Raw genomic sequence first — 21579 nt, forward strand, 5'->3', positions numbered from 1 at the left:
TTCTATAAATGCAAGAACCTCTGTCAGGTTTTTATTGTGTTCCTTTTGCCATCTTCATCTTTTTTGTCCAGAAAAGGTTGTCTCTTCAGAACCTCATAAGACATGATAGCAGTTCTAACCTTTCCCCATTCTATCCAAATCATACACTTTATCACCTACTAATTTTCAAACAACCATTTAATAACCAGATACACAGGATAGGACCTCTTGCTTTTTAATTCACATGCACACATGCAGCAAAGGTAAGAAATGTCACAGCAAAATGCATACAGCACGGAGATGTGTCCTAAGGCTCATTATTACAGCAATGAACGGGGCTGTGAGTTTACACATATCCTAATTGTTTTTAAAGATGTGCATAGGGACTACTTTAGCTGATGATTTAGCTAATATGAGGACGATCTGTTCAGATTATTTAAAGAAGAAACAACTTAACAAATGTTTTTATTTTAAATTCAATAAATTATAGTGGTGAAAACCTTTATATTATTATACATTATCTATACCCCACATATACATCTTAGAGCTACTTGCCACCTGTGATCTGCAGACTGCTGGTTATGATTGCAAGCAGAAACCACATTTAAATTCATCTCTCCCTGCTGGATTGTAGGACCAGTAAGAGCTTACAGAAAATTATTGGGGGTTTTACACAAACACTTAATATAGCTACCAATAAAAAGTTGCTTAGCTGGTCAAGTTAGGAACCATATAGTAAAAGAAAGCAAAGGTAAAGTCAAGCAGTAATTAAAAGATTTATATTTGCCCCACCCCAATTAAAAAGCATCTACAAAACATATATTCAAATAGTGCAACATATGCATACAATGTTTAAAAATAGTTTTTCAAAACAATCTGCATTTAAATATTAAATATTCTAAAATAGCATTTTTGTACTCACTATAAAATCTTTTTCTCAGGGTCTAAAGGCTCTTTTTTTTCTAAAACATGGAATCAGACATTCCCTCAATCATTCCCTTGTGGGAATCAATTACTGCCATTGAAACACATGGACCTGGAAGATTCCCCTGAGGTAATGTTTGAGGGAATCTTTAATTCCGTTTTATAAATAGAGCTCATAAAAGACACAGGTAGTCATTTTAGTTTTGATTATACTACTCAATACTATACTCCTACTACACACATGCCTTAGTTTTATAGAAAATCAGTACTGTGAACCCCTAGTTTATTTAAAAAAAGGTTTTTATGGCGAGTACAAAAGTCTTTTTTTCTTTCTCATCCATTGAGGACAAAGAAAGTAGTTAATACCTAGAAATGGTGGAATAAGAGTTGTAGAAGTGACCTTGTAGGGTTTGTTGTTGAACCTAGATGCCAGGAGGATGTTCCCCATTGCTTCATGCTAAGGAAGCCGTCAAGGTTTTTGTGGACTTTCGAGCCACAGAACTGCAGGTAGAATTTAGGGGGTATGGACATGGTTGGCCCTGGAGTGGAGAAAATAAATATGCGACTGACAAATAGAGAAGGGTAAAACTTAAGAGTCTTAGGTTTCCTGGATGTTCTTTCTACCAAAAATGTGCATGACAAATATATCAGGGGTAGAACCATTGTTTCCTAAGGGCAATGCAGATCACATTATTTATTACATGAAGGTTTTTGCACCCCACTTTAACTAAAGCGTTCATCACATAAATTTGGACAGGAGACTCATGCAGACAATAGGAAAGTTTTCAGCAGACAGCTGAAACATAAAACTACCATCGTCTATGACCAAAGGATCAACCAAAGCAGTGGTAAAATGTTTTTAAGAGACTTTGCCCAACAAAGTTAGGAAAAGTGAGGTCACAGCTCAGAAGAAGAGCAGGACCTGAAAGCAAAAGAAAACTCTAGGGGGCTTTCAACTGCAAATCAGTTTACTTCTTAAAGACTGGTACAACCTTTATTGGTATGGTAGTTGATTTGGTAGGGCAGGAAATTGTCAGATCCATAGTGGGGATAGACCACTTTAAACAAATCATCCTCTTACAGGTACAAGCAAGCATTTTTTGGCAGCAAACCTATTATCAGTGCATTTTCATGGACGGTAGAGAAAGATACTTAACAGTAGGTGCAAAAGGAGAAAGCATTAAGGGTTATTGAGGATCAATTAGATACTCAAGAAAATAAGGTAGCTGGTAGTATATATAGGTCAGACAGCCAAAATTGGTCAAAGTCAACTTCTCCCAACATTTCCTTAATGTTTTCTTAAGCTGAATGGCTGGAAAGAAGGAACATTACCTGCATGTGACACTCTATTCAACAGATGACATTTCTCAGCATTAAACCTATTTAATGTACAGCGCTGCGTAATATGTTGGTGATATATAAATCCTGTTTATTAAGAATAATTACCCCTTCTGCCAAGAACATGTTCAGTGAGCTAGACAGTTGAGGTACCTCCTGCATCTGTGCCCAACCAGACAACTCACTAAGTGAATATTTGTTAGAAAAGCAAGTGCTAAGTCAATGCCAGCTGATCTGGACCTAAAACATAATTTGCATTTAACTTGTTACCAAAACAAGGTCTTCAAAGTGATGTAGGTGGAACCCTGTGCCCTGACGACACTTTCAGGGTATCCCTACAATGGCCGGTCTACCAGGGAATGACTTTGGCCAATGGTCGAGAAAGAAAAGAGTTTGTGTTCATCATTTATTAAACAATGAACATAAACACCAGTCTGAGGTTTCTTTGTTAAGACATCTATTTCTCTCTTTTGCAGAAGTTCAAAACTTGAGGTTGATTATAAGTTCAGAGAGTTTATTGAGATCATTCAGACATGGCTCCCTGTGAAGGACAAAGTCCACTTTTGTGTCTTGGTGTGGAAAGATGCTTAGAAGCTCATTCCTGAGTTTTTCAGTTTCTTTGTTGGAACGAAGTTCTGGTTCGTCTTTGCCCTTATGTCCTCCTGCCTTTCTGTCTCTGAGATTAATAACCTCTGTCTGAGATGATGGCTTTGTTGGACTTTGAGAAGCGTGAGGAGATCTTCTACCAGCAAACGAGTGACCTTTTGACTTGATTCTAAAATAAAACAGGACAGTGTTAGGCACAATATTTATCAAGGAGATTCTTTAAAGGACTTTAATCAATGGGACTTACTTTGGTAATGAGTTTTTGGTCAAGAATAGATCCAGTGGTGGCCCATTTCTTCCTAGGGGGTCATCAGGTACCATGAATATGTCACCAACAAAAGTAAATTGTAGCACTCTGTATTATTCCCGAAAGACAAGAAAAAATAGTTATCAAAATGTTCATCATGTTAAAGAGTTTAGTATGTTAATTATATTTGTTTGCACCTGTCCTTTATTATATTTTGCCAAGCTTGAGATTCTGCAAAAATGTCCCGCAGCTGATCATTTGTGACGATTACGCCATCTGTCTTCTCAGCCAACTGCAGCATAAACCTGTGTTGAGGAAAACAATTAAAATGTTATGAAAAAAAGATGTATTACTTAATTGTATTAATCCAAAAAGAGCTAATCAACAAAACAGGAGAGATACACAAATGATAAATAAATGTTTATTTCTACCTTTCTGGCTCTGTGTTCCGAGACCTCATTCTCTATAAATATTTACAGACTGCAACAGGTGCAAACTGAAGGAAAAGCTCCAAAATTGGAACATTAAATTGTATTTTGAAGGGTTGAAGCACAAATGTGAGGACACATTAAAGGTAAGAAGAAAAGACAGGAAGGAAAGTATTGTCAGGTCTCAGCAAAACAAGACCTAATACAGGTACCATAAAATGTTAAATTCATAGTACATGAATGCCAAATCAGTAAAAGTAAACTGATTGAATTTAAAAAGGGAAAAAGTTGGAAAAGGGAAATGATAAGGCGGCTGGTTAGCTTTATTAAAAAACATTGAAAAAGTTGGTGAACAGGTCTCGCACTATTTTTTTTTCGCATCGATAGATTTCTACTATTTTCATTCAGACACAGAATCCCATATGTAACGGCAGATGTAGATTCCAACAATTTATTGCTTTAATAAATCAGCCTATGAATATCAAGGACCAGGGTTTTAGATATTATTGTCAAAATGCTTGATTAACAAATATTCTGGCTGAACAATATGTTCCCTTTACCGTTTTTCTTGAAGGACGCGTAAAGCTCTAGCCTGGATCTTCCCTAACAATTATAATCGAAACAGAAGTGGAGAGATAACCGCTAAAAGTTGTTTATCCAGAAATCACTAGTTCATCATGTAACTGCTGCATCTCACTATGCATATGGACTGCTACACAAATGCCCCAATAAAAAGAACAATCTGGATCATGCTCTATACAGCATAGAAATCCAGCAATCCTGCTTGCTATGTTCATTGGGTTCTATTAGTAATGCAGTAGCATCAACCTGCATCTGGCTGCAATACACAGAACCTATGTAAGCCTTTTTTTTTTTAAACTTGTTCAACCTATATTACTATTTTTTAACTAATAATCAATAAAGGCAGTACCCATGGGGCTAATGATCCAGAGCTTTATGGGTCTCTTAAAAAAAAGAGACAGCGTTCTGGTAGCAATGCCCAGCCAAGTACCATTTTAAAGTGATGGTTGGTATGTCATAAAATGCTCGGCTCCGAGCACTTCTGAGTTTAGAGCTATCAAACCCTTACCTATGTAGTGTAGTACAGGATGACAAACATTCTGCGCCAACATATTACGCAGCGCTGTACATTATTAGGGGTTGCAAATGACAGACCGATACAATGACACAGGAGGAGGAGAGGACCCTGCCCAGAAGAGCTTACAATCTAAGAGCTAGGGGAAAATGACACACAATAGGAGGATATTAGCACATATTGAATGCTAATGCTGAAATACAAAGCATCATGTTCCAAAACACAGCGCAATAAATTGTCTCTTGAAATAGCTAACATGCCGCAGATTGTGTAAATGTACTTACTTTTAAAATTGTAAAGTTAAATATACATATTATGATTCCCAGTACCCAGGAAGCTCGTCCAGTGTGCTTAGTACAATAAGTGTAATATTGTATCCCCAGCACTATCTGGTAACAAACTGCTTAGGTAACTCTTCATAGTGCACCTTGGCAAACTTATTTGATTAGGCTTCTTTTTCCCAAGCACATTGGATGAGCTGCCTGGGTACTGGGAATTATAATATGTATATTGATCTTTACAATCTGTTCTACCTTTGATAATGTTGTAGGGCCATCCATCAGACTATACACATTTAATTTTAAAATTTAGGTTAGCATTTCATTACCCATTCACATAAAATACTTTGCCTAAGGACATGATATGCAGTGGAGAGTTTGGGCATCTGAAGTGGTGCTATCAATTCTGAAACCAGTGAACGTGCACCATCATTTCCACACTATCACAGCAATCTCCATTAAGTGGACTTCATCGGCAGGTGAATCGGAGGTATTTTGAGGACTCTACATCGGGACCAAAAGAAAACTGAACCTTTAAATAAACTGCAGCTCCTATTTTTTCTGTATTTGTAGGCCATAGCAGGAATTTATCAACATAAATAATTTTTGAAAAATGGTTCTGCTTTTTTGACTTTAGAGTCATATGACAATGGTGTTACCTGTCATCATAGGAAGTTATTCTTTTGCCTTCCACAGTTCTTGAGGGAGTGAAGGATAGAAGACCGAGATCGTTTAGTTCAGTCAGGAAGTGCTGCTCTGTATGAAAAGAAAAAAATATGTAATGTATAGTGTATATTTGAGCACTTTTGGATCTGTAAAACTTTACAATAATTTTATCATCAGAAGAAAGAACGGGTGTTCGCAAGCAATGCTACCACATATATTTTAGAAAGCTGTATCCAGAAATGGCATAGTGCAAAACCCACACGTTGTCCAGATATTAGTTTTTAATTATTTCAAAGCTGAAATGAACATAGAACTTTTACTTTTCATATCTTGTTTTTTTGGGCCCGGTTTATTAAAGCTCCCCAAGGCTGGAGAGGATACACTTTCATCACCAAAGTTGGATGATCCAGCAAACCTGGAATGGATCTGGTCCAGGATTCAAAACTATTTGCTAGCATATTGCAAATGACTTTAAAGAAATTCATTCTAGGTTTGCTGGATCACCCAGCTTCACCGATAAAAGTGTATCCTCTCTGGTCTTGGAGAGCTTTAATAAATCAGGGCCATTGTAACTACTGTGTGCTAAAATTTTAAAACAAGGTTTAAAAAAAAAAAAAAAACACCAAAAAAAACACAGTATCTTATTTTCAATTAGTTCTACCACTGGAACTTTTTGCCACCTCTGTTACACTAAACTTTCTTACTTACTAAACTTTCTACACTAGTAACAGATTCCCTGCCGAGCCGATAGGAAACCAGAGGGTAACATTCCTAATGAAAACCACTAGCAGGCAGTGTTCTTAAAATTTCCTGCATTGGTCAATAAAAGTGGAGAATTTCTGCAAGGGTAAACAAACAAGTGTTGTGTAACAAGTATTGCTGGCAGAAGTATGCTGCATGGCAGCTTCAGAAGCCCAAAAGCAAAATAAAATTTGGTGGAAAAGTGAAACAAAACATTTGGAAGTATGACAATAAAAGAGAAAATAAAATAAGGCACAATATTGCAGTGAACAGATAAATAACAAAGGATAATAATGATATTTAAATTTAATATTAGGCATTGCATACCACTTTAAATTCAGGATGCAAACACTTTGGTGAAGAGGTATTTTACTTGTCATTTAAATAATATTAAAGCTTAGTCTACTAAATACTGATGTATTCATAATCTGGTAGACGGAATCACCCACTGGGACTTATCATATACAACATCTTCATCTTGTTTAGCGTTATACATAGGGAAAATGTAATAAGACCTCATACAATTTTTAAAATTAATCTATACCTAAATTTTTTTCTAGATTTGGATAGCACAGGAAAGAATTCCTGCAGTCGAATGCTCCCCATTTGGAGACATTGCTTCACTTCCTGTATGGTAAAAAAGGTCTCGTATAAGTCATACAAACTGCACCCAACCCCCTCCATCCAGCTTCTGTCCTGCACACAAGCAAGCAGGGAAAGCATGTTCATATCCCAGAGTTGTCTGTATGTCAGATGTCTTTAACTCGGGGCTCCTGCATACAGTCAATATGCCCCCAATACTGTATTTTGTAGTTCCAGAGGTAGTGTAGGGAGAACTTTATAAGGCAGACATTTAAAATGTGTTTTGTGAACATCATGCTGTCCTTTTGCTTCTAATTATTTGACCCTTTAATGGTTGATGAATTTATGGAGACTCTGTTTGCTACTTAAAAATGAAAAAAAAAAGCAATTTCTGCAAAAACAATATAACTACCTGTCCTATAGCCCCATTATATTGAACTGTTTGAAAGCTCAAGCCTTTCTGTGGAATGTTCCTAAATCACCACTTCCACAGTTGTCCAGGATGCTTGAAGTCACTATTTTACTGTGGTATTCTCTTCCAACTCCCGCATCACTGCAAACTACAACAGTGACATAAAGGTTGATGGAAGGCCACAAAGCATAGCAGGTGAACAGGCATCCATCATCTGGAAATGTGTCAGATGCTGAAGACATTTCAGAAAGCTTAGATCCCAAAAAAGCTGAATTAGGCAGCAATTATGCACAGTTTTCTCTGCAGAAATACCTTGATTTATTTTTTTAAAGCAACGAGGCTCCATCTGTACTCCACTTGATAAATGCCAGAGTTATATATATCATTTTGTAGCTTCAAATTTTATGATACATAAAGAATTGCTAAATTTTTCTGGAAATAAATATTCTGGCACAGATAAAACAGGGTGGCCCTGTAACAAGTATTCCATCCACACCAGCCCAGTGTTTGACAAGCTTGATCCAAGGTAACGCCCGCTGAGATGCACAAACAACTGAAGAACTGACCTTTGGATTATACACAGAAGCATTTTTTGTCTTTAATCCAAGGGTCACATACAATAAAATAATATTACACATAAAATATAATTATAATACATGTCAAAAGAATAGGTGGAAGAATAATGATGGCATTTTAGATAATATAATAATAAAATATTATCTCTGGGTGGTAACAATTGTTTCTAAAATTTGAATATAATAACAATATAATATATTTAATAGAAATAATCCCCAGGCAGTGGGTTTCCACAATAAAGGCAGCCCAGACTTCACAAGGAGTTTGTGTAGGTAGTTATAATTTGACCAACTTGGCCAGCAAGTCCCTAAATATGGATGGTTGCATTGAAATTTTATTTAGGCTATAAAAGTATATAAAAGTAATTCCCTCTTACAACAGTATATAAGACTATGCTATGATGATTTCTATATTTTGGGCAAAATTGTGGATTAAAAATGAATCAAAGTTATTTTTTTGTTAATTGTTTAATCACTTTTGGTGTCATGACCAATATTACAGTTAGACATAATGAGCCCGATTTACTAAAGCTCTCCAAGGCAGGGAAGCTGGGTAAACCAGCAAACCTGAAATGGATCTGGTCCAGGATTCAAAACATTTGCTAGAAAATAGAAATTTATTCCTGGTTTGCTGGATCATTTGGCTTCACTGATGAAAGTGTATCCTCTCCAGCCATGGAGAGCTTTAATAAATCAGGGCCAATGGTGAAAACCATTGTAATACTGAATAAATATTAAACATGTGGATGGTGCAATAAATACTTGAAGTCAAATGCAAGGATCAATGTGAATCAATTATACAATATCCGTGGTAAATACCAGTGAGATAAAATCACATAGGGCATTAGCCGATGGAATCTGCTGGTGACAACAATGTAGCCCAGGACATGTACGTTCTACTTCCTGAACATGTTTTTCTAGTTTTTTAGCAATTTTGTAATGGAAAGTGTGAAAGCCGTGTTCTTGGTGTATAATTACTGGGTTTATACCTTTAGCTTTAAGGTCCTTCTTCATCCTCCACTGGGGCACAAAAACTGTGATATTACGATGTCCTCTGTTCCAGAAGTACTGTACAGCCAGTGCTATGCCACGGCATGAGAAAAACTGATGGAGACCATGTCTGTAATGAAAATAAAGAGACGCTGGTAACTCTGGGAAGAATCAAATTATGTGAAATAAGCATTTTCTTGTTGATGTTTATTTGATTTCTAAAACTGATGAATGTGGCTGTTTGAAACAACCTAAAACATTTTTTTTAAAGTTAGCTCCTTTGACTTTTAAATGTCAAACTGTTCCTTAACTTTTTCCTTAACCAGCTTAACTTTTGCCACTAGATCTTGACAGGGGCTCACATTAACTAAAAGACCCCTTTGGACCACTGCTAAATCACTGACCTACATGCATGGCCCTGTGTTACTGCAGTGCCGATTCCTTATTTTCCGTTAACACACTGAGGGGCCTTTTTTGTGTGTCCACATCACTGTCCGTGTGATAAAGACTCTTGGTATTGGATGTCCAGTAGTAGAGTCCTCTAACCATCCAGTAGAAGTGTGATGTCATCTAAAGTGGACCATGGAGTAGATCAGCGGTCCCCCGAACCTGATAACGGTGCTATCACAGATAACGGTGCTATCACAGGACCTGGACAGTGGGTTTAGGGGGAAAATATCTAACTTTTACATAAAAGGAAGCAAAACAAACTACAAGATTTTTTACCCACAGAAGGCTTTTAAACAAACTAGAAATTAAAACTAAAAAACACATACAAATGTAAACCCTAACTGATGGGTGCAGATGTTCATTAGCTGGTTGCATGCTTTGTGGGAGAGTATTATGAGTCATGGAAAGGATGTGATACAAGCATGAAAGAACACATGAGAAAACGCGGGGAATACTCAAGACACTGGGCTGAAAACACCTTCTATAAAGTAAAAATAGAACCAACTTTCCCTCAAATAAAAAGTTTCACATTTTGTTAAGTAACGGAATGTCAAAGAGCACCATAGAAAGTTACTGTAAACACTTTTTCACTTGAACATAAAACTTTATAGCAATCACAGAGAAGATCACTACGCTATACTGTATACTATATATTACTTATGCATTATAGAAGTAGTGTGCTACTTTCTGAGCTAAACCTTACAAAATGTATCTGCTAAGAGAGATCTCCTGATCACAGCTAAGCAGACATAGCAGTAGGGTGCTAATTTCAGTGCTAAAAAAATGCAACAAATACATTTACATAACCAATGAATGTCACACTAACAATTAAATGGATGACCGGTAGAGCCTTCAGAGAAAAATAAAAGCCTTATTCTAGAATCTATAGGAACCACCATCAGATTACTATAATTTCAGGTAACTATGGAATTGCAGGTATATGTGTACTCTGATTCATTAACATGGCCGGTATATTTACTACCTTAGTATATTTTAGAGCCTAGTGAGTAACTCACCACTAATAAACCTAAGCTGTTTGATATTAGGTAACTGGTAAACCGGATTTTACTAAATCAATTGCACAAGGGGTGGAATCAAAGCTATAATCATATCTAATCAAGGAGAGGAAATTATATCTGCTAATCCCAGTTGAGCAGACATTTCTGTTCTAGGTTACCTAAGTAATGAACTTGCAGTTCCTGTTTTAATGCTGGTGGCTGGAGCTCACTGACTTGTAAAGAGTCCTTGGTCTTGGGGGTCAGCTCCATTCAAGTCGCGATGTGTTTATTTTTTATGCTTAAGACTACAATATTTTTGGCTACTTTTCATTCAGTAAATAAGTCATATTCACAGTTCTAGCCAGCAGGCAATATTTTGAGTTGCTTTTCATGTCCAATACAGTTTCCGCTTCCCTCTTGTACAGAAAAAATGTACAGAAAAAAAAAAGTTATAAAATTTTTTTCACATCCATTAGTTTATTGTAGTGTGTTGCTATGGCACACTGCCACTGACCTGCATACATAGCTTTATTTTACTGCAAACCCTCTTACATTAAGAGTAATGGGTCTGCTGATAAAAAGATTGGATTGATGAGAAATGGGGGCCAGCAAAAGTTTAACTTTCTATGGGAAATGAGGGCCTTGACAGGGACCAGCTTTCCTCTCTTTTAAGTAAATTTGATTTCCTTCACATATTCTGTATCTTGCTATTGAAAAATACTAAAGTTTACTAAACTCAGCAGAAGCTATTATATACACACACAAACAGAGGAAGGGACTGGTGTGAGTCAGAGTATGTCTCAAAGCCGTGTATGAGCTGCTGTCTTTTTAGTTGACCAATAGCGTTTTCGGAGTCCCTTGGCATTTAGACATATGTATTTGTAAAATATAGCTTGTATACGTATAGTAACAAAAAATTATATAAAGAGCCATGCAATAAAACTGTATTAGAAACAAAAGACATTTGTCACAAACCCATTACATTGTGGAAAGTTGATTCAATTTATTGACTCAAAGCCAGGCTCTAAAGTACTGATAGAAATTCCTACCCCCTTGGTTTTCATGTTTTAGCCCAGTGTTTTACAAGCAGGGTTCATTCAGAGATTGCTAGGGGTTCTTATAGCAGTTATAGCACTTTTTGACTCTCAGGTCAGTTTTACAATGATCTTTTTGGCTATCTGTAAGGGTGATGGTCACATATCCCCGCAGGGGGGATCTGTGCCTTTGTCTGTGTTACCCACCTCACATTCTTCTACAGCTAGTAGCAGCTCTGTTCAGGAAGCCTGTCTGCTCGTCACTTCCTAGTCTCAGTCATGTGATCCCCTGAGAGCTGCCCCTTTACCCCAAAGAACTAGAATATTCCACAGAAGCATTCCATCTGCTGGCAGAAGAGTGAACACCACTTGAGCTGCCTCTGCTCCAGCACTCCCTCTGGTGATGGGCTCTCTTACCTCATGGTCATGTGATTCCCATTTGCTACATAAACTCCCCTATAAAAGGAGGTGACTGGCAAAAGGAAGTTGCCTGAACAAGGAAATCCTTTTGGCTCTATTTGTGTCTCCAGTTTCGGATCCCGGATTTGCTTGACTACTACTGTTTGCCACTTGCCCTGACCTCTGGCTTGTCTGACCACACTCCTGTAGCACGCTTTGTTCCTGCCTGGCAGCAGTTACTAGCCTCTGGGTTCACAGAGGCCACAACCTGGCAACAGCCTGCGAAGCATCTCTATCTTTAGAGGCTGTGAAGAAGAGTGGGATGTTGCTTGAACTCTGCGCCCCTTGCAAGTCTCAGCCAACCAGGCTTGTGACACGAAGGGTCCACCATTCTGCCCTGTGACATTCTGACGGTGACATTCTTCCCACTGGCCAGCAATGTAAGAAGCATGACCCACAAGATCCCACTGACCACCACATTAATGTACTGTGAGCTGTGCATACAGTATTTATAGTTCCCTGAAGACCTGAAAGAAAAATTCAAGGGTTCCTCTATGGTAAAAAGGCCAACAAACGCTGTAATAGAGTGTTAGAACCCATGTCAAATAATTATTGCTGCCTATGGGCTTGCTGGGGAGTGTTGTCATGGTTTACCATGGTGGCCATTTTCACTAGGAACAATAGTGAGGAAAAATGCAAAATTTGTTTTTCCACATGCAAAAAAAAAAAAATAATAATTTTTAACCCCATATGGGCGGCCAGGTGCTACGCATTTTTAATAGTGATACTACAATGTCTTATGTTGATTTGACAAGCAGGATATGTTAGCATTGTCGGCGCCTGGGAGCTTTCAATTTCACTTAGGCTGGCCATTTCTTCCAACCCACGTGTACTGTCATCTGGAGGAGGCGATGTACTGCAGGGCTTATGGAGCACAAGCCCTGCTCTCAATCTGAATAGGAAATATGTCTATAGCTCAGGAGTATATCACTCGCATATAGCCTTGGCCCACTACATGCAGACTAAATGGAATTACCTGGAGATTTGAGGTCAGACGAACATGTATAAAAAGGTATTGAGATCTATGGATTTTTTGTAAAGCATTTAACTAAGGAACTATTTAAGTGCCTTTCCATCTACTTCAATAAAAGCAAAATTTTTCAATGGGGACACCTGCTGTCATGTCAGCTGTCTAAGAGGGTATTTCCCTCACTTTCTATTGTGTCTATTGAACAGGAAGTGAGAAAAAAATCTCTTAAAAAGAACATGCACTGCAACAAAAAGACCAGAGATGTTTTAACCATTTCCCACACTTTTCAATTAAGGTTTATATTTTCATAAACATAAAAAAAGCCACACTATTACCATGCTGCAGTGCATTAAAAACAACATGGGGTATATGTATCCGTGCTTTACATATAATGTGACACACTTAAAAATACAACCCCCGCGCAAAGCAGGAGTTTTATAAATATTGTGAAAGACAAAAAAGAGGCAACATGGAGAAATACACTAAAACATTTCCCCCCAGATGTGGGGCAAATAATTCTTAAGAACTTTTTCACTGGTAAATAGATATGGAAAATAAAATTAAAAATGATTTAATTTGTTTTATACACCCATACACCCATACCCATACAGTTAAACTTATGTTTTGTAGTGGCTGAACATCAGAAAACCCATTACCAATATTTTCTTGATTTGCGGCTGCATACCAGCCAAGTCATTTTTAGGTTGCTCTTTGACTGTATACAGTAAATTGTTTGCTTGGTGTTAAGGAACTGTACAATGTCTGCTTGTATCAGCTGCATTTCCATAAACCTGGACAGATTATGGTTTATAGAAGTGTCCTATAAAGAGAAGCTAGATCAATACACACAAGGTTACCTGGGCTGGGCCTGTCTGCCCTAAGTGTCTTGAATATGTCTGATTCTTACATGCTACAACAATATGTAAATAATGTAGCCAGCACGCAAGAAACAAAAATGTGATTTGCTGCTTTCAGTTACAGCATTTTACATAGAAGCATTTCCCTGTCCTAATAATTTATTTCAGTATATATGTCATTTCATGCTAAGGGCATGCATGCCACATAATGTGTAACCCTTACATTTCATGACCTCTCACGCTGATCCCAATTCTCATCCTGACAATGCTTATAAAGTTACCCTGTCACTACAGAAGGTAAAAACCTGGCAGTAACCTCCGTGTGTGGACGTGGTATAACACACTTCCTAATGGCAGATACCTACTTCAGACACAAATGGAAGAAGTGTTGGGCACCTGAAGCAAAGTGGTGAAGCTGATACACAGGGCACCAGAGAAAGGTCATTTTATAGAGCAAAGGAGGTAGCAATATTTGTACAGTAGTAGAGTAGTAGGATTTTCATTCCTACAATAAGATGTTGATGCAGAAATGAAACACCTAAATTCAGATTCTGCAGCTTTTAAGCTTGTGACTTGCTAAAGAGGTCTTTGTCAGTGAGGATAACTGAAAAAATGCAAAAACGGCTGTACAGAATGCACAAATGCCTTTAGGCAACAAAATGCCCAAGCCACTTTTAGAGAATTACACAGAAGTTGACTGATGTTGACATTGGCAATAACCTTGCATCATAATTAGCGTTCTCCCCAGCCAGATGCACCACCATCAGCCAGTAACCACCCGGTTGTTTTTGAGTGGTTATTTTGGGTGGTCACAATACAGGGGCCACCACCCACCTAAAAATTAATTCTGGGGATAACACTGATATTCCCTACACCTATCATACCTCTCCAGCAAGTTTATTGCTGTAGATAACAACATTGGCTGGATATACACTACACTTTATTATTAATAGTGAACATTTCTCCTTTTTTAAACATGCTTGGCCTTGTATTACCTACCACCAACCTCTGCCAGACCAGGTCAAGTATATGCACAGGTAAAATGTTGATAACAATTTGTAAAACGAAAAAAAAAATGCCAGATGTTTCTCCATCAAATAATAAACTTGTGAAGAAGCTTTAATCTTTACAACAATAAAAATGTTGAGGAAAAGTCTTAAAGCGAAACTAAAGTTCCACTTTTGAGAATACACGATCAGGCAGGACAATGTCTCTTCTGCAATATTCCCTCTTACCTGCCTGATTGATCCAGGTATCTGTCCAAAAGTTTCAGCTTTGTTTGTTAGGATACCTGGCAATCCTGGCTTCCCCTGCGCGTACCAGAAATTATTTATCTTTACATCATCCCGGCCCAGCCAATCAAGATGGCCGAAGATCATCTCCAGGTAGTGAACAAAAATGAAAATAATGGGAACACCGGCAGGTGAGTATTGCTGGTTTAGTTCTGCTTTACATTACATATGAAATAGGGAATATAGGTTTGTTCTTAAATTGAGTTTGTATGTAAGTCAGAAAAGGTACGTTATTTTAATAAATACAAATAGGACAGATGTTTGTCTCAACATATTAATAGACAGTGTCAGTCACTGTATAAATCACTGTATATGTCAGTCACTGTCCTTACTGTGAGCTAATCACAAAGCGAAAAAAAAGGCTTCTGGAGCAAGCTGTGCTTTGATATACAAAAAGAAACAACTGCAGAATTTGCCTTGGCCATTAAAGAGTTACAAGAGCTTGCAGAACAGCAAAAAATTTCTTCTGCAGGTCATGTGAACCCCCCCCCCCCAAGCCTCTGTCCTGCAGAGGAGACATAGAGTCCATATGTTGGATGTCCTTAAAGAGGAACTATACTAAAAAAAACAAAAAAAAAAAAAAAACTACCCTCCACCTTTTTATGTAAAGTGAAAATTCTGAGTTTAGGTACACTTTAACTCGGGGACTACCTGTATTAGACAGGAACACTAACAATTACACAAAAGCAAATTTGACATGTATCAAAAAAACGAACAAAAAACAATCACTATTGGTTTCAACTTAGGGTCCCCTTTACCTTTGTATTAGACAATGCAAATGTTATCCCTTTTCATAAATTGTACATACAAAATATGTTAAGGGTATTTTATTTTCTGAAGATCAAGACTGGACATGTTTTATTACTTCAATGACTATCAGATAATACCCTCATTTCATACAATTTCATAATGTAAAACCAAGAAAAAATGTTTTGTTGGAATTGTTGAACACAGCATTTATCATTCAATACTGATACTAGACACCTGCTATGAACAGACCTAAACTGGAAGTGAAAGGTTTACTTACATCATGGCCACATTACTTCCATCTATAATGACATGTCTCAGCTGGTCATTTCCTTTTTGGTTTCTTAAATTAAGCTGGAAAGGAGTCTGCATTGCTTCATTAAATCTTTGTGCTCCGGTCACAATAGGTACATTGCTTGCTCCTTTAACAGGTGCATCTTTTGGATGCTCTATGCTTATATTTTCTGGATCAAGACCACCTTGAAATATATCCTCAACTGGGTGATTGTTACCCATTGGCTTCTGGCTCGGCAGATCAGAAATTTTCATATTTGGGTTACCAACATTTATCTCAGGTTCTGATAGAGCAAAGCTTTTCTCAAATTGTAAATCATTCTCCTGAAGTCCTAACCTTTGAGGCACATTGGGAAAAATATCATCTTCTAAATTATTTTTTTCATTGAGTTTCCTTAGAAGGCCAGCCACGGAACCATCCCCAATGTCCACAATTTCACTGGGTGAATAGCCACAGTTTTTGGCAGCTGATTTCATAACTTCTAAAAGATAATCATCATCGTCATTATTATAGGAGTGTGACTTGTCTCTTAATGTGGAAGGCCTTTGTGCCTGGTTGCTTCTGCTAGGTTTATGACCAGATTGTTCCAATTTAACTTTGTCCAGAATCTGAGAGGGCTCCTGGATTCCATTCTCTGACAACACCTTAAGCACAATAGACTCCTGATAACCCATTGTCTTGAAAAACTCTAAAAGCATGTGAAACTCTTTTTGGGTTGCTAAGGAAAAATTGTGATGGAAACCTGGTTCTCCATCATCCCACCTCATAATAGTATCCAGCAGTCCAGATATTTGCCGGAATTCTTCATCATCTTTTATTATCGGTTCCATCCTTTGATTGAGTTCAGTTCCCTTGTTTAGATAAGAACTCGCAGACTCTTCAAACCCCATCACAGGACTTTCCTGTACACTAAGTGATACCGGTTGTTTTTTATGATCCCATATATTGTTCTTGACTATTTCACGAGGTTTAGAAGCCCTCTCTCGTAAAACTCCTTTAACAGGCCTTGGTAACGCTATATCTACCGGCTGTGAAATTATTGGTTTGTCAGGTCTCAGATTTGGATATTCCAAAGGTGCAGGAAGAAGAGGATGCTTGCTTTTTGCTTTCTCACATTCCCTCTGGTGGTTTGTGGGTTGTTTATGTCTACTTTCTTTGTCCTCCTCTACAAGAGCTAACAACTGTTCCTTGGTGGACGTTGGAAGAATTAGAAGGTCCAGTGCATGTAGGTCATTATGTTCTTCCACCAGAGCCTTGAAATTCCTTTTAACAAAGGCCTCTTGGTCTTCCGGCTTGGTTTTACAAACATCTATAAAAGCAAGAATCCGACTTTGGGCCATTACAACTCCCTCAGCCAAGCCTGAGATTGTAAGGAGTCCGTGACTCTGAGGTCTGACACATGCTGAAGTAGCTCTAATTAGGCAGTCAAGAAAGAGACCTCCTGCCCCAACAAAGATGCAGTGCATCTCGCGTGGGTAGCTGAATTTCTCGGTAAGCTCTGGAGTACATAGTCCTTTAATATAATCCTAAATAAAACAGAACATAATTAATGCATATTTATTAACATTATTTATATATATATATATATATATATATATATATATATATATACACACACACACACACACACATATACATACACACATATACCAAAAGCTTTTACTAATTCTCTCTTTCTGTGTAAGAAACCAATGCTTGCAAATTCAGTATTTTATCTACTAAATATCTGGATATAATGTTTGTCTGTACTTTCTATCAGAGTTACTTACTTTAAAGGAAGGACTAATGCATGTTGATGGCAAAGGAAGTCAAAGCAAAGGGGCTTTAGGCCATTACAATGGTTTTGTAATGTTTTACAAATATGGCTGACATCAATAAGAGGCTGAAACCTGTCATATATACACTGTTATATGGTTTTATAGGAGGCAGTTTGTGCACATTAAAGGAATGGCTGAGATATTATTATAATTTCATGTAATAGTGTGTTATTTATTAGTTTTCTATATGAATAAACTGGAAATAACCACTGTGACAATGAAATGTACAAAGAGAGAAGAGGAAGGAAAGGTAGATGGCATACAGATGTTGTTTATTATTTTGATGCACAGGTCCAGCCAAAACTTTGTTTTATGTTGTTTTATGGAGTAGAGCCTCTGTAAAGTTTACATTACTGTATGTGACAGGAAATAAAAAAAAAACTTCTTCACCAGGAAGAACACCAGTCAGTGGTATCTGTTTTACGTGGAATACAACGTGTATAGTGTGACATTACCTATTTATATATTGGCAAACACCACAGTATTTCCAGACTCATATTTAAGGATAAAATGTAAAGTTGTTGTGTTTTAAAATATAATAGATAAATGGCTATTCTGGTCACTGGGAACTTCAGCATCTCCTATGTACTGGAAAGTGTTGGAGGGGCAGATTTGCCATCTACGTTCCTACCAATGGCAAATGGGCAGATTACCAGATCAGGAAGTGGATTATAGTTGCAGTCTAACTTTTTTGGAGGTTTTTTTATATTTATTTCAGAAAAACTTTATATAAAGATTTAGTCCACCATTTCAAAATCAAAGTAAGGTAACTTACAAACTAAAAGAAAAGATCAGGATCAATATTTACTTTTCAGGCACATCATGTTTTGGAACACCAGCACTTTTGGACTCTTCAGCTAATACAATCATTTACAATTCAAAATATGCAAAACACCAGGGCATCTCCCAGTGGTTTGTACATCAGCAGATATTCGACCCATTTGAATGGTCAGTTACCTGCAGTGAATGGTAGGGAGTAATTTGGCATTGTTCTAAGACAGGGGCTGCTGGATTGGTATTATTTTTTTATTAATATTATTTCCTGGGTGTTTTTTGTAAGTGATCCTTTAGTGGCTGGGTCACTATATGTGCGTTTCTTTTTTTTTGGAGAATTGGGGGTTGTCACTTAAGTAGACCTTGTATTTTTAAACAAGGTTTGTCTAATGACATCTGTACCTTCTAGGGCTGAAGAGCTTCCAAAATAGTTCACCTTAGAGTTTCCCTCGAATTCAGAATTTAAAAAAAAGAAGGTGCACTTTCCTTCCTCTATGGAGAATAAAAAAGATCATGGCCATGCAATAGTTTTAAAGGTTGCAGGGAGTACTGCCCAAATTTGGACTAATAGCAAAAATGGATTTAAAGTCAGTGATAACACATAAAACTGTGGGGAGACACCTACCTGGGGGTATACTGAACTTATCACAATAGCCAGATCCTGCTCTGCAGGAACTCACTAAGCGATTTGTTTTTAGAAGGTGTTACCTATGGAGATAATGGTATCGTCCAATTAAGGAAATAGTACAATTGTCTCCTGATAGCATACCCCATACTCCTTCCCAAGTTATCAATCTCGAGGTCACCTAATGTTTCATGCGACTATGGACTGTCATAACTGAAGGTTTCATGTGACTATAGTCTGACATCCAAGAGTATTTCGTTTGACTATGGTCTGAAATCACTAAGTGTTTGGTATGCTGTGACGTCACCAAGTTTTTCAACTAGTGCTTCATGCGTCCATGATCTGACGTCACCAAGTGTTTCATGTGACCATGGTTTGACGCCACCGAGTGTTTCGTGCGACTATGATCTGAGGTCACTGAATGTTTCATTCGACTATAGCCTGATGTCCCAGAGTTTCATGTGACTATGGTCTGAGGTTACTAAGTGTTTGATATGCTCCGACGTCACTGAGTGTCTCACGCGACTAGGGTCTGACATCACCAAGTGTCTCATGCGACTAGGGTCCGTCATCACCGAGTGTCTCATGCGACTAGAGTCCGACGTCACCGAGTGTCTCATGCGACTAGGTCCGACGTCACCGAGTGTCTCATGCGACTAGGGTCCGACGTCACCGAGTGTCTCATGCAACTATGGACTGACCTCAACTAGTGTTTCATGTGGCCATGGTCTGACATCACTGAGTGTTTCATGCGACTATAGCCTGACGTCCAAGAGTATTTCATGTGACTATGGGCTAGCGTAACTGAGTGTTTCATGCGACTATGCTCTGATGTCACCGAGTGTTTCATGCGACTGTGGTCTGACATTACCGAGAGTTTCATGTGACTATGGTCTGACATCACCGAGTGTTTCATGCAACTATGATCTGACGTCACCGAGTGTTTCATGCGACTATGGTCTGACATCACTGAGTGTTTCATGCAACTATGATCTGACGTCCGAGTGTTTCATGCGACTATGGTCTGACATCACTGAGTGTTTCATGCAACTATGATCTGACGTCACCGAGTGTTTCATGCGACTATGGTCTGACGTCACCGGATGTTTCATGTTACTATGGTCTGACATCACCAAGTGACTCCGTCCTGGCGTCAAATGCTCCCCTATATCCAAAAGCCTTGCTTTGTTTGAGCAACAGAACAAGGGCTGAGGCAAATAGACTGAAAAGTAAACAAGTAAACTAAGAACCATTCAGTGGCAAATGTGCAAAGTAGTGATCACTACGTACACCACAGAGGAACCTCTAAGTTTTTTATTGATGTCTCTATCCCCGACTTCCTATTCTTTCATTGATGTTCAATTTCCCCATTGAAAATATTATTCTAAATGTACACTTCGGTGATAACACTTCCTCTCATTTCCTGGGTGATCAGTGGTGACACAGACATCAATAAAAAACAAACTTGGCTTTTAACCCTTTCTATTTCCATGCTAGGACCCAATATGTGCCACAATGATTAAAACACGAGTTATGTCATCTAGTGAACATCTAGGGCTCATTTGATCTTTCCACCACCTTACCTTGGCCTTGATTATACTCCTCCTTTCTCCTTTAAGTTGAACCCACATCTGCTGGTGTTCTGTAGATTGAAGGGATAACTGATCCTGCATCAGCACTCCGATTATATTCACGGCGACCCCAAACAATCTTTCGATGTGCGCCTGTTGCCTTCGAAGTTCTTTTTCTGATCCCTGCGGCACAGTGAACTCGTCCACGATCTCATCGTCTTGCGCGGCCTCATATTCACCCACTGCCATCAGCATTTTAGATAGAATAGCTGGTCTGTAATACTTAAGACTTTGTAATGAAAGGAAATAGAAGTGTTACCCTCTGAAACGTGCACTGCAACTTTTCAGACCTGGATTGCTAGCTCTTTGGACCAGACTGTGTCCAGGGTTGCTCAGCTTTCCTGTCTCCACATATTTCCAGTCTCTTCTTGTCAGTATATAGTTGGGGTTGGACAGCAACTGTTTCTGTTTTGTGAAGTGAAATAGGGTGTGCACTTTCCTTCATCCTCTTCCTCATTCTGTAGGAGATCCAGGTCAGGCCTTATCCCCGCCCCATCACTGTGTTGGTGCCTCTATCACCTTACCAACACCTGGACAGGTCTCTGGGCCACATTCACACACATGTGGCAGACATATCACTCAGCTTCCCCCTTGTCTGCTCTCCTCTATCAGGCTGCCTATTCTTTGTGCCCACACAATGTTTGCCCTCAGCACTGGAAATAACTAAGCCTTACTAAACATGTCTGTATATAGATACATTCTCACCCTTCCTGATGACTGATGGGAAGTTCCTGTGTGTGTATGTGCGTGTGTCAGACTGCGGGGAAT

The 21579-nt window shown here is 38.3% G+C and overlaps 1 protein-coding gene across 1 annotated transcript; it reads right to left on the reverse strand.

Moving 5' to 3' along the window:
* Nucleotides 1-159: 159 nt before the first annotated feature.
* On the reverse strand, nucleotides 160-21579 carry KHNYN (KH and NYN domain containing). The gene is made up of 7 exons (XM_072415148.1): nucleotides 20764-21579; nucleotides 15950-17490; nucleotides 8862-8992; nucleotides 5556-5652; nucleotides 3292-3399; nucleotides 3095-3202; nucleotides 160-3016 (listed from the first exon to the last, which is right to left on the reverse strand). The coding sequence occupies exons 1-7, from the start codon at nucleotides 21004-21006 to the stop codon at nucleotides 2722-2724; spliced, it is 2523 nt and encodes an 840-aa protein (XP_072271249.1). The 5' UTR covers nucleotides 21007-21579; the 3' UTR covers nucleotides 160-2721.

Source organism: Pyxicephalus adspersus, chromosome 6 (assembly GCF_032062135.1).
Source record: "Pyxicephalus adspersus chromosome 6, UCB_Pads_2.0, whole genome shotgun sequence".
Lineage (NCBI taxonomy): Eukaryota > Metazoa > Chordata > Amphibia > Anura > Pyxicephalidae > Pyxicephalus > Pyxicephalus adspersus.